Source organism: Urocampus carinirostris, chromosome 15 (genome assembly GCF_059441175.1).
Source record: "Urocampus carinirostris isolate Australia breed hairy pipefish chromosome 15, RoL_Ucar_1.0, whole genome shotgun sequence".
NCBI classification, from domain to species: domain Eukaryota; kingdom Metazoa; phylum Chordata; class Actinopteri; order Syngnathiformes; family Syngnathidae; genus Urocampus; species Urocampus carinirostris.
This window is the reverse complement of record NC_142363.1, coordinates 14,534,047-14,545,826: the sequence shown is the minus strand read 5'-3', so window position 1 is coordinate 14,545,826 and position 11,780 is coordinate 14,534,047. Positions and strand designations below refer to the sequence as shown.

The 11,780-nt window shown below is 37.9% G+C and overlaps 2 protein-coding genes across 3 annotated transcripts; both read right to left on the bottom strand.

Annotated features, from left to right (window-relative positions):
- Window positions 1–421: 421 nt before the first annotated feature.
- On the bottom strand, window positions 422–4,585 carry serpina10b (serpin peptidase inhibitor, clade A (alpha-1 antiproteinase, antitrypsin), member 10b). The gene is made up of 5 exons (XM_088354940.1): window positions 4,507–4,585; window positions 3,787–4,416; window positions 2,209–2,482; window positions 819–966; window positions 422–759 (listed from the first exon to the last, which is right to left on the bottom strand). Exons 1-5 carry the CDS (start codon window positions 4,523–4,525, stop codon window positions 568–570), a joined length of 1,263 nt encoding a protein of 420 aa, XP_088211066.1. The 5' UTR covers window positions 4,526–4,585; the 3' UTR covers window positions 422–567.
- Window positions 4,586–5,301: 716 nt separating this feature from the next.
- On the bottom strand, window positions 5,302–11,780 carry atxn3 (ataxin 3). 2 transcript variants are annotated; one of them, XM_088354654.1, is made up of 11 exons: window positions 11,696–11,780; window positions 10,233–10,397; window positions 10,113–10,157; window positions 9,945–10,030; window positions 9,800–9,866; window positions 9,647–9,734; window positions 9,447–9,576; window positions 9,189–9,352; window positions 8,004–8,145; window positions 6,801–6,856; window positions 5,302–6,726 (listed from the first exon to the last, which is right to left on the bottom strand). In XM_088354654.1, the coding sequence occupies exons 1-11, from the start codon at window positions 11,717–11,719 to the stop codon at window positions 6,680–6,682; spliced, it is 1,014 nt and encodes a 337-aa protein (XP_088210780.1). In that variant the 5' UTR covers window positions 11,720–11,780; the 3' UTR covers window positions 5,302–6,679. The 2 variants fall into 2 exon arrangements, with proteins under 2 accessions (XP_088210780.1, XP_088210781.1); XM_088354655.1 differs by lacking the exon at window positions 11,696–11,780 and adding an exon at window positions 11,639–11,669.

Sequence of the window (11,780 nt, the reverse complement as noted above, 5' to 3'; positions counted from 1 at the left end):
AATAGGTATTTCTGAATAACTGAAAACTTCGTTTCAATGGTTATCATCAAAAAAAATCCTTTGTTTTTAAATATCTTTAAAACAAATGCTACACAAGCTAAGATCTAAAAATACAAAAATATCGAGAATTAATATAAAAATCAATCAATCCGTAATAAATGAATCCATCATTTGCGTGGGTCTGCATTTACATCAAAGGGACAGTGTGTGTTGGCAATAGTCTGTGGTCTGTGCAGCCCTTTGAGACTCCTTGTGATTAAGGGCTATAAATATAACCCTGACTTGACTTGAGTAACTTTAACTAATTACTTTTTTAAAGTAACTAGCCCAACACTGTTGTTTTTGTGCTCTATTTGCATCGGTATAATGTTGTGTATTGTTCTAGTTGCAATTTAATTTCTTGGAGGAATACACAACCGCATACTTTGTAGCGTTTTATTAAAGATCACCCTTTTTTTTTCATCACACGTCATCAAACGCATTTCAAACTACGTCTGAAGTAAAGAAGCTATGCCTGAATCAACAAGTGCCAAAGCATTTCCAAAGTAAGACAGCAAGTCCAGGCTGCTAGTTTTTAGTGGGATCGATGACCCGGCCCATGAACAACAAAGATTTTGTGTCTTCGTGGTAAATGAAGAAGAAAAACGGACGGTTGACAATGAAGGTTCGGGGTAACGAATAGGGAATGATGCCGGTTGTCGTGACGGCGGCTGCGCTCGTCCCCACCTCATCAACGTCGATGACAGCTTTGTGCAGCACCTACAATTCAGATATGTTCAAATATGGTGTTTTTATTAACTTTTAAATGTGTTACTGACCTCTGAAACCTTGAAGCCTTTTTCTCTGCTCAGCTTGGTCAAATTGGCAGAGCCGCTGAAGAGCGTGGTGAAGCCCATCTCCGGGAGAATGTCGTGCAAAGGGTACAACTCTTCCATCTTAAACTTAGGGATGCTGATCTCTAGTTTACTGTGAATATAACAAGTTAGGCAGCACCACGCTTCTTAACATAGCACTTTAAAACAGTGTCTTTCAGCAAGCGTGCTGTACATAAATGCCAAATTATACAATATCCTAGCAAAAAAGCATGCCATTGTTTTGTATATTTGCCTTCTTCCAGCGATCAGCCATGTAACAACCTAAACTGGCGCGTAAGACATAAAAATATATAACTTGCCTGTTGTAATGAAATATTGGTATTTATATTTTAGTTATCAATTTATTCGCTATTATTGCACTACTTTTACATGCACTATTGTTACGATGCACTATTTTCATTGCACTATTATTACAAAAGAAAACTGCACTTACAACTTAGGCCAGTCTCTAAGCACTACCTAGTAAATATTTTTGTCTATCTTGACATTTTTTAAATGTCATTTTTCTTTTTAAAGTCTTTACTCAGCATTTATCTTGTTTATCCTGGAGGTCCATGTATAATCTCAAAGCAAACAATGAGATGAGATGATCTAGTCAGGAGGTGGCACAGGGAAACATATTTAATAACATATTTTGTTTCAAGAAGCTTTTTAGATTGCACAGCAAAAATAATCAAATGAATCAAAGTAAAAAATGTGCACGTAATTTTGATTTTTTTTCTTGTTTTACCTAAAAAAGTTTCAAAGGTAAATCATTTTTGCCTGTTTTAAGTATTATTCTGTTATTTCTGGCAGTAGCTCAGGAGGTCTAGCGCTCGTCTTCAAACCGAGAGGTCACAGACTCCTCCGAGTTGAATGTCAAAGTGTCCTTGGACAAGACAGTGAACTCCTAATTCCCCATTGCATGGCTGCCTCTGGCTGTCGATGTGTGAGTGTGTGAAGAACATTGTGAAGGGCTTTGGGAGGTCTTTATATATATATATATATATATATATATATATATACATACATTAACTCTTCAGGTGTTAAATTAACACTATTAATGGATACACTAAGATAGCCAGTGATATATGTGGTCCTTATTTATAAGTGCTAAATCAACACCGGTTATCTTACTGTGCATTGACCACAAAAGATAAAAAAAAAGAAACATTCTGTCAACTTAAGCAAAATAATGATTTAAGATTGAAAACAAACAATATGAAATATGTATTGGGAATTAGTTGTTGAAGATTTTACACGGACGGTGTGCGTCAAGATTTCTTGATGAAAGAAATGTGCATCATCATAAAAATGGTCAGGAAAAACTGCTTCGTCACAAACAAAAACTCACGTCTTCTGAAGTTTTTTGATCCAGCCAAGCATTCTTTTGGCATTAATCTCATCGTCGATGGTATTGTAATCCACTCCTTTGTTAGGCAGCAGGATGAGCATGGCCGCACCTTCCTGGTAGGGAAGTTTCAGCACTCGTGCGCCAAGGTGGATATCCTCCATGGTTTCAAATTTGTCCTCCTTGAACATCATCGGCACTTGTGGGATATTGTAGTTGCTCACGTAGAAGGGTGCGTTGTGTGTGTAGTTGCGGTTAAATGGCATCTTCCATCCTCCTGGGAAAGTCAATGGTGGTCCATATTAAAGCTGCTCCATGTACTCAAGAACTAGGCTTAAAATCTTTTCATAAGCATTTCTTTATGACTCGGACATCTATTAATCAGCCTTCTCAACACCCTGGCGCTTTTTCAAAAACGTTTTATAATGAAAAATCATATGGTTTCTGTAGAACAACAAACCTGACACAATCGTTCTTAACGTTTTCTAATGAATAAAGATTTATACATTATGCAATAATCCCTTGCTGTATCACAGTTTTGTAATACATGGATTTTCATCGTACGTTGTGTTCTGAAATCTGATTGGCTTAATAGAAGAAAAGGCTTTTATCGCCTACAAAGTTAGACCTCTCCACCCGCTAAACTTGCTCTGGAGCTACCTGCGGGTGTTTGGTGCTCCCCAGTGGTTCCCTGATGCTTTTTCAAAAATGTTTGATAGTGAAAAAAAGTATGGCTTCTGTAAGACAAAGCCGGAAGGTAAATGCAGTTTTCTTTGATGTCTTTATGATGGTAAATTAAAGTGGATCAGGTCTATGATTCATAGTTTACAGTAAAACAAGAAAGATTATTTTAAAAATCATAGTTCATAATTCAGCATAATTTATTTTAACTATTTTATACACAGTACTTTTTTTTACTATTTCATATACAGGGTTTCCCAAAAATGTATATACACTTTGACCTTAAACAGCCAATAGACTCGATTTTAGATATGGTTTTGGAATATAAATGTCAGATAATGGGCTTACGCTTGTGCAAAAATTGATATTGTTCTAAAAAAATTCAGGAAATTTGAAAATAAAGCTGAAATGCAAAGACGTGTTGAGGCATCTGTGTGCTGAACTCTTTGTACTTCAGCTTTACAGTATTTTCACATTCCGGAATCTTTTCGGAACAATTATTTTTTGTAGGAACATAAGCACAGTATCTGCCATTTTTACTCCAAAATCAAATCTGATACAGAAAATAAAACGTTTACAATAGTTGCTATTTAATCAAAGTGTGTATACATTATTGGGGCACTTTATGTTGTCACCATTTTTGTGTGGTGCCTGATAGGCCGCATGTGGCCCGCGGACTGTCGTTTTCCCACCTTTGCACTAGCTCTTACTTGTTTCCCCTGCTATTTGCTCTTGTTAGCCGCTAGGCCAACTCCTGCTGGCCATAACACCAACTCCATTACTCCAAATGATAATTGGTAGTAGGTTAGTGAAATGTGGTATGTCTGAGCCACCATATTGCGCATCCTTCCACTAGATATCACTAATATTAGGACACTGTAACTTTAACCTTTAACTCACCTTGGAAGTAAATAGTGTTGACCATCATGAGTTCAGTCATGGGATCAATCACAGAGAGCATTTTTGCCACCTTGCCCCTCGTCTTTTCTTTGATGTACTCATTGATTAAATCAACGCTTGCATTTGCCTCATCAAAATTAACACTCTTGACATCTGCGTTAAAATAGGACTTAAATTGTTCCTCAAACTTCTTCTCTATTTCAAAGTTCTGGCGGATAAAGAGGGACATGCTTTGGTCTAGTTCAGTAGTCCCGTTCTGTGAGATGTTCCCTTGGAGCATCTGGAACAACTTCGGGATCACATCAGGTTGGTCAGCTTGCTGCAGATTCTCCAGCTTTAGTCCTTTCAGTATCTCCTCATACGTGACACCACCAGAGGCCATGGAGAGGGCGGCAAAACTGGTGGTAACGCTCAGGGGGGAGAAGATGATGTTCTCGTCATGGTAAGTAGAGATTTTGCGGTAAAGGTTCATTGCAAAATCCATGTTTTTAGAGGAGAGGTTTAAAATGCTGGAGTAGGAAAGCGGCGCTTGCTGCGAAGGAGAAAGGAAACAAAGCAGCGTGAAAACAAAGCCCATCTTGATCTGATGAAAGGCCATTTTTTGTGTCTGGGGATGTTCCACCGAAAAACCTGGATGGGTAAGACAAACATGCTGTTAATGGAAAATTGAAACAATAATCATATTCCTTCTTTTTACAAACGTCATACTCTCTTACATACCATTCATCTTGAGTAGCATTAAGTCCAAAACTTTGTTATTTGGGGAAACAAAGTGCAAGTGTGCTTTTACCGTTACACATTAACCAAAACGCATCGGGTATTTGCTCTTGGTTGTCCCCTCCTTCCAAATATGTTGATGCATTGTGAAGGCGTGAGTGAAAATAATATTATTTAGAATGATTAGTAATATTTTGTGAAGCCATGATAGTAGGCTGTGATTAGCCAGTTATTAGCGTTATTCTGTTTTAAAATTGGACACACGCAAAGGAGATTTCATAGGTTGCCATTTCCTTATATTGACTATTACGGCAAACTGTTCGTTGTTTTGACTATTTGTTCCATACCCGACTCCTTCGAGTTTAATGTGGAAGTGTCCTTGGGCAAGACACTGAACCCCTAACGCTGACGATAAGCAGGTAGGCGGCTTGCTATTGGCGGGTGAGTGTATGTGTGAATGGGTAAGTGTGAGGCACATTGTAAAGCGCTTTGGGAGGTCTTCAGTGAACATTTACCATTTACTATTAAGTCAAGCCAAGTCACATTTATCTGTATAGCCCTTAATTACAAAATGTTTAAAAAGACTGCACAGATTACAATTAGACCATCCACTGATCTTAAACCAACATGTGGGCAAGGAAAAACTCCAAATTCTCACAAGTGGTAAACCCCCCTTTTTTTATCAGAAGGATTCTCTCTCGGGCTGCAACTAACGATTATTTCAATACCGGTGACTCGGTCGATTATTCTTTCGCTTAATCGATGAATCCATTTCATGTGTTTTGAATTCCAACTGACCACAATTTAAGTTTCTTTAATCTTGGAAAAAAAATCAGCATACAGCAACATATTGAAGAATAAGGAATAAAAAAAACACACGGAAAAAATGAATTAGTGCTTACAAGGGAATGCCAAACAAATGTAACCCAACTTTTAAACGCTTACCTGTACAATTTAACTCAAGCAAAGCAGAACAGAACCACAAAAAGGGAACTAGGGGGTTGACAGTACATTCAAACAATCATTGGATCTCCCTTGAGATCAAACTGCACAAGCATAGCTTGAGTTGTGAATAATAAACCAGTTCCAAAATTAAATGACGGTATTATATTGCAATAACAAGGGATTGTACAGAAGTCAATAGGGTAAGTGTCAGACAGCAGTGGGAAAAAAAAGAATGTATTAATCTGAGCAGGAATAAAGAATAGACTCTTATCACACCTGAAAGGAAAATCCTGCTCGCTACTCATGAAAATGGTTTAAGTTATTGTATAAATGATTGTAGTGCGAGTTAGTATGACTACTAACAAATGTAGTAAAGAAGGCACGGCAATTCAAAAGTTAGTCAATTACTTCAATAAATAAAAAGTAAGCAGATGCATGATAATATGATTAAAGATGAGCGGGAGCCGATACTAGGTATCAATATCAGTGGCTATGTCAGAATCACGAATCATCGAGAGGAAAAAAAAAAAAAAACGAATAGTGAATTGCCGTTAAAAATGCAACGATAAGGAAAATTATTTTGTAGGATAAAAAGCTATTTCTTTCAACGTCATGTTTTACAGAGAAAAGGAATTGTACGTACAAATGGTATCAATGACTACCCAAGTGTTGGTATGACTATCAGCATTGGTCTGAACGTAGTATTGAACATAAGTATATTTCAAGTGTTTTGTACTCACAACAAATGACTCGATGACAAGTGACTTAAAAACGGGTTGTACACAAACCACAAAAAACACACACAAAAAAAAGATCGTTTACTACAGCTTTACAAGCGCAACAAACTCTTACCAACATAAGAACTTTTAAATGTGAAACTTTCCTATATCTATCCCTTGCAAAGGTAAAATTAGGAAAGGAATACAGCATACAGTAGAAATAGAAGGCGCCGTGGTTTGAAGGGAGAATAAAAAGGCAAACATTTTTCTGCATCTCAAGTTCAGCTTCCTTTCAACCTCGATAGAAGCGACGTCAGGGCACCAGCTGCCTTTTTCTCCCGTTAAGTTTTTAATGCCCCTCTGTGAACCGACTGAGAAAATGATTCTGTCACCCGAACGTCCATACGTTTGCAAAAAGGTGTCAACGGTACACTATTTGAAGGGGCAAATCTAACCCTGTGAGGAGTTAAGGGTTAATGTAGCTTTTTGACTGAAGCAGGCGTCTTTCTTCTTCACAGATTGGGCCTTTGTTGTTGGTCCATTTCAGTGCATGTGTTTTCTAGAGAGGTCAGCAAGGAATATGATAAGGTTTAATGTATCACTGTTGGTGGTAATAATCTGCATCATGCTTACCTATTGATGTAGTGTTGGTTTGCTGTGGAATGTTAGACTGGAAAGGGTGCTGCTGCCTAAATATTTAAAAGAATGGTTTAAGTATTAGAGTTAAGTCTTTAAGTTATTTCTTCTTCCCTGAACATTTACAACATTTCAATGTGTGATCCCCCTGCCAAAAACACCCCATGAAATTTCAGCTCTAGAGCCCACTTCATTGTTTAGGTTCAGGCAGTCACTAGCCAGGAGTTTGCACAATTTTTAACTGACCCGACCGCCAACAGAATGAGTGACCAGCATCAATTTAGCAGCTAGCATCACGATGGAGTCTTTAGTCAATAAAGCTATGAGTCACATATTATATTTGCTAATGCTGGTATGGTTGGTTTTAGCCACTTAGTTTTGACAAGCACATTTTGCAGTAAAAGGCTACTAGGATTAGCTGCCTTGGTGCTCAGTAGTAAAAAAAAAATGTAAAAATGGCAAACCAACAATCAGTTGCTTGATATTGAGTAAAATATGTGTTTTTGGTCTTTAGCATTTATTACTTTACATCTCAAGACTTAAGCTTTTTGTTTTCTGTGCATTTATGTCCACACAGCTCTTAAGAGGTTAAAGATAAAATGGTTTTCTGAATAGCAAAATACTAGTTCGCTACAGTCCCACTTAACAAAAGTTATCCCAGCTGCTGTTTTTGTATGGAAGCATTATTTTAAAAATTAAATTGTATCAAAGTGTCACTCATGTTTAGGTTTTGTTTACTTTTACAAATAAGTTAGATTATAAGGCTTTGTGCAGTCTTCTAAAAACAAGCCTATGTGAACCAAAAAGCGTCTGCGGGTGTTTTTTTTTCTTCCACAAAACATCATCACTTCCAGTCTCATCCCGTTAAAAAAAATGAACTGTGCATTTTGAAAACATTTCAATCTAAACCACATTAAGACATAATTATTGGAAGTGTTCATTTTTCTTGTTGAACGGGAAAATAAAATGACAATTAGTGAAAAAATGTCTTATTTTCAATGTAATTCAATTGAGACAGTGATTTTATATAAAAAAAACATTACTTTTCCATATCAGACATTAAATAACAGGGTACAACCTTCTGCTTTATTTGCATCTTTACCCAATTTAGATCCTCACAAAAATGGAATTTCCTAAAGCAGTTGCTATTTCTCATAACACAGAAACAAAAACCATGAGGACACAGAGGGTCTTACCCACCGGTCAAAGTAGGCTTGCCTCCTCTTCCTTAGCTCATCTGCTGTGAGTGCCTCATTGTGGGTTTTTTGTTCTCCTCCACTCTCACTGTCCACTTTCATATGTCCACTCCCAGAATCTGAAGAAGTGTTGGTTAATGCAGCTCCTATAAATTTAATTTAAAAAGTAAAACATCAAACAATCAAAAAGATCTTCATAGCCTAGTGCAGATGTTGGGAACCTTTTAGATTCAAAAAGCCATAGCAAAATATTTGGGTTTTTTGGGGGGGAGGAGCAAGCTATACCATATATTTTAAGACGAAATACAACGAAACCTCCAAACCTGCTCTCCAGACAATGCTAATTCTTCAGCACATTTTATATCACTGTGTGAGGTTAGATGATTTGATCAAATCTATTAAATAATCATACCAGAGCCTGTGTCCCATATCAATATAAATATATCACCAAAATTGGTCTCCCTCCCGTAGTTACTTAGTGTTGAGGCTCATTTTCACAATATTTTTTTGTTTTAAATAATGATTTCAAAACAAGGTGCAAGCAGATATTCTGTAAAAATGTTCAAAAATACTACAATCGGAAATACCAACGCATTTACATTCAGTGCAGACAGTGATCGATATAGGAGAGTGTGTGCGTGCTGTATATAGCTCCGCCCAGTCCTACCACTCACCCAATCGGACTGCTCTAGATTCTTTGCTAGAGCTTCTGGGTATAACGTTTGTTTGGGGTTAAAGTGTGTTTCAGTGTCTCAACAATGATCATAGATTCTTTAATGAGCTTCAATATAAAGGGTTATATAGCGATGTGCAACAATCATCTCTCCTTGAAGCTATATATTGAAAAATTGCACGAGTTCTATCATGTCTCCAAGCCTTACGTACTCAAGAAATAAGCCATAGGTTCCTAACCACTGTTCTATGCTACATCAGTTATGCAAGGACTAAACAAAACTCAGTGCTAATCAAAATTGGAACGCTGAACCATATTTACTCATGAAAAGAGCCCTATAGGGCTCGGGAGCCATCGGTTCCAGACCCCTGCTATAGTGGGTAGATGGGCTGGAGGCATGCACTGACAAACACACAGAGTGGTATTACATCAAGTATTTTTCTCTACAGCATCCACTAGGCTGAAAAAAACTACATTAAATAAAAAAATGTCGAGCCGAGCAAGTCTTTTTTTTACCTTGCATGCTGAGCTGAATGGCCCTACGGAGATCTGCTTCCTCATCTTCCACATCAATGTCCTGTCTACTCAGTGCAAGAGCTTTCTTCAGCTGTTCATCTTCATCCACGACCTCACTCTCCACACCTAAGGTCATATCTGTCTGGCCCAGTGTTGATGATAAGCTGTAGGTTCCACATGTATTAAAATAGATTTTATTTCAAATAATAAATCTCCATTCAGTGAAATAATATTTTGAAATCTCCAAGCTTCATGTACCCTGCACTTGTCTGAGCTTGGGCCTCGCCAATCAGTTTTGGTCGCTGTAGTTGTTGCACTCTCATGATACCGAGAATCTGATCTGCTTCACAGTCTGGGAGATTTCCTCGGACCACGAATATGGAATAACCTGCACATTGTACAATTTAATCACTTACGGATTATTTTACCTGCATACATTTATTTTGAGATGATCTTACCCTCTTGCTGTAACTGTGCTAGGAAAAGAGCTAAATAAGTGTCAGAGATCAACTCTGGTCCAGTCAAAAGTGAATTCAAGTTAAACCACTGAAATGAGAAACCAAACATTACTATCAGAAATTAAGTTGAATGACACTTAGGTAGGAACCTACTTGTTTTCCAAGTTTACGAATGGTAAACCAGTGCTCTTTGTAATTGCATATAAAGGCTTTTTCATTTCTAAACACAAAGAGAAACATCGTAATGCGGTAATACATATTGAAATTCAGATTGAGTAGCATGACAAAAAATATATACATTGGATTTATCATTAGACTCTGGTATTCCCGGCTGTTGAATAAGGTAAGCTCCAGGCCCCAAACTCCGAGAGCATTGCTAATAACCTAGGATAAGATAGCAAAAAAAGAGTTATGAATTTACTTTATTATATCTGCAAATCTGTAAAGGTCAACCTTTCAAACTCACTTGTATTGAAAAGAAGCCACTGTCATCCATATTTCCAGATGGTTGCTAAACGCAAAACACAAATATTTATCATTTTCAACAAAAATGACAGTGCATCACCTTTGAAAAAAAATCCCTCACCTGTAAAAAGGTCCTGTATTCGTTGCTGCCCATTCCTCCCTCTGCCATCCTCATCCTTTCCTCCTCATCCAGCTGATGTGCAATCAAAGAGAGATCCACTGGAGTGAAGTACTCCCCTTGCAGCAGGTTATTGAGGCAGTGCTGGGCACAGAGAGAGCCCTCTTGCTGCACAAAAAAAAAAACACCAATTATTTCCGCAATGAAAAAAAAATTAAAATAATGATTACCCAAACGTTTCCCTTGTGTTTTATATCTTTTTTGATCATTTAAAATTGTGTTTGCAGTATACCTATTTTTTTTCTGGACTTAACTTTAAAAAAAAATAATTTTGTGTTGTCCACTTTGGCTCTTGTCCAGATCTTCTTGGTCACTGGTTGTAGACTTCGTCTTAGATTGATAAGCAACACTAAATTTGCTGCAAGTTGGGGGAGAACTAATAAAGATTCTAAAATAATTGTTCTGTTTATTTGGTAAATAAAATGAAGTTCCATCCATCCCATTATCTAACCGCTTATCCTCAGTAGGTGCTGGAGCCCATCTCAGCTATCTTCGGGCAGTGGGCAGGGCACACCCTGAACTGGTTGCCAGCCAATCGCAGGGCAAACAGGGACAGACAATTCCCTCGCTCATTCACACCTAGGGACAATTTGGACCGGCCAAATAACCTGACATGGATGTTTTTGGAATGTGGGAGGAAACCGGAGTGCCAGCAGGAAACCCACGCAAGCACGGGAGAACATGCAAACTCCACACAGGAGGTTCGATCTCATGACCTCAGAACTGTGCCGCACACGCCTTAACCACTGCCCCGCCATGCTGCCCCTACAATGAACTTGTTTACACAACTTGTTTTAGTTTTTTTTATTCTAGAGTCTGTCTTGATGTGTGTAAATAGGTGTCGCGTTGTGTTTGTAAGCTTTATTGTGGCCTAATAAGGGGAATTTCAGCCATTCAAAGGGGGATTGGCTGGGGTCGACAGGTATAAGGTACATCTTACATTACATGTAATCAATCATGTTTTGGGGATGTTTTGCTACCTTGGCGTATACGTATGTGTGCATTGTATTGCTGTCTTGTATGTCGCCACCTTAATTGAAAACATGTTAATTTAATTGTAAGGAAAGAAAAAACTCAACAGATATTGTTTTCACCACTTTTTTTTTCTTGGCGTTACTAGCTTCTTACGGGGGACATTCGCTCACCAGTTAGCATACAAAAACGGTCATTTGCAAACTTAAAGCGTTGACTATTGACTCTACTCCCTTAGTTCTAGTTAGTTTTCACAGTTACTGAATAGCAACTTAAACGAAATGACTACTGGGGAAAAACTGCCAAGAGCAAACCGCTAAAACGTATCTGCGTCGTTATTTTTATTTGAATATTAATGACACGGGGCTCACGCTTACACGAAAGAATGACGTGGTTTTGCGTAGTTCAAAGCGTAAAGTGTTCGTTTAACTTACTTTCTCGTGAAATATGGCATCCATGGCTTTCCCTGTCAAACATTCAACTCTGACCTCGTCGTCACAACACAATCCCGAAACGAGC

Coding starts and splice junctions, on each gene's coding strand:
- serpina10b (XM_088354940.1), bottom strand. Junction 2,483..3,786: donor CAACACTATTTACTTCCAAG/GTGAGTTAAAGG, acceptor TGACTTTCCCAG/GAGGATGGAAGATGCCATTT. Junction 760..818: donor AAGGCTTCAAGGTTTCAGAG/GTCAGTAACACA, acceptor TCTGAATTGTAG/GTGCTGCACAAAGCTGTCAT.
- atxn3 (XM_088354654.1), bottom strand. CDS start 11,719: ATGGATGCCATATTTCACGAGAAA. Junction 10,398..11,695: donor ATGCCATATTTCACGAGAAA/GTAAGTTAAACG, acceptor TTTTTTGTGCAG/CAAGAGGGCTCTCTCTGTGC. Junction 9,735..9,799: donor TTCGTAAACTTGGAAAACAA/GTAGGTTCCTAC, acceptor TTCTCATTTCAG/TGGTTTAACTTGAATTCACT.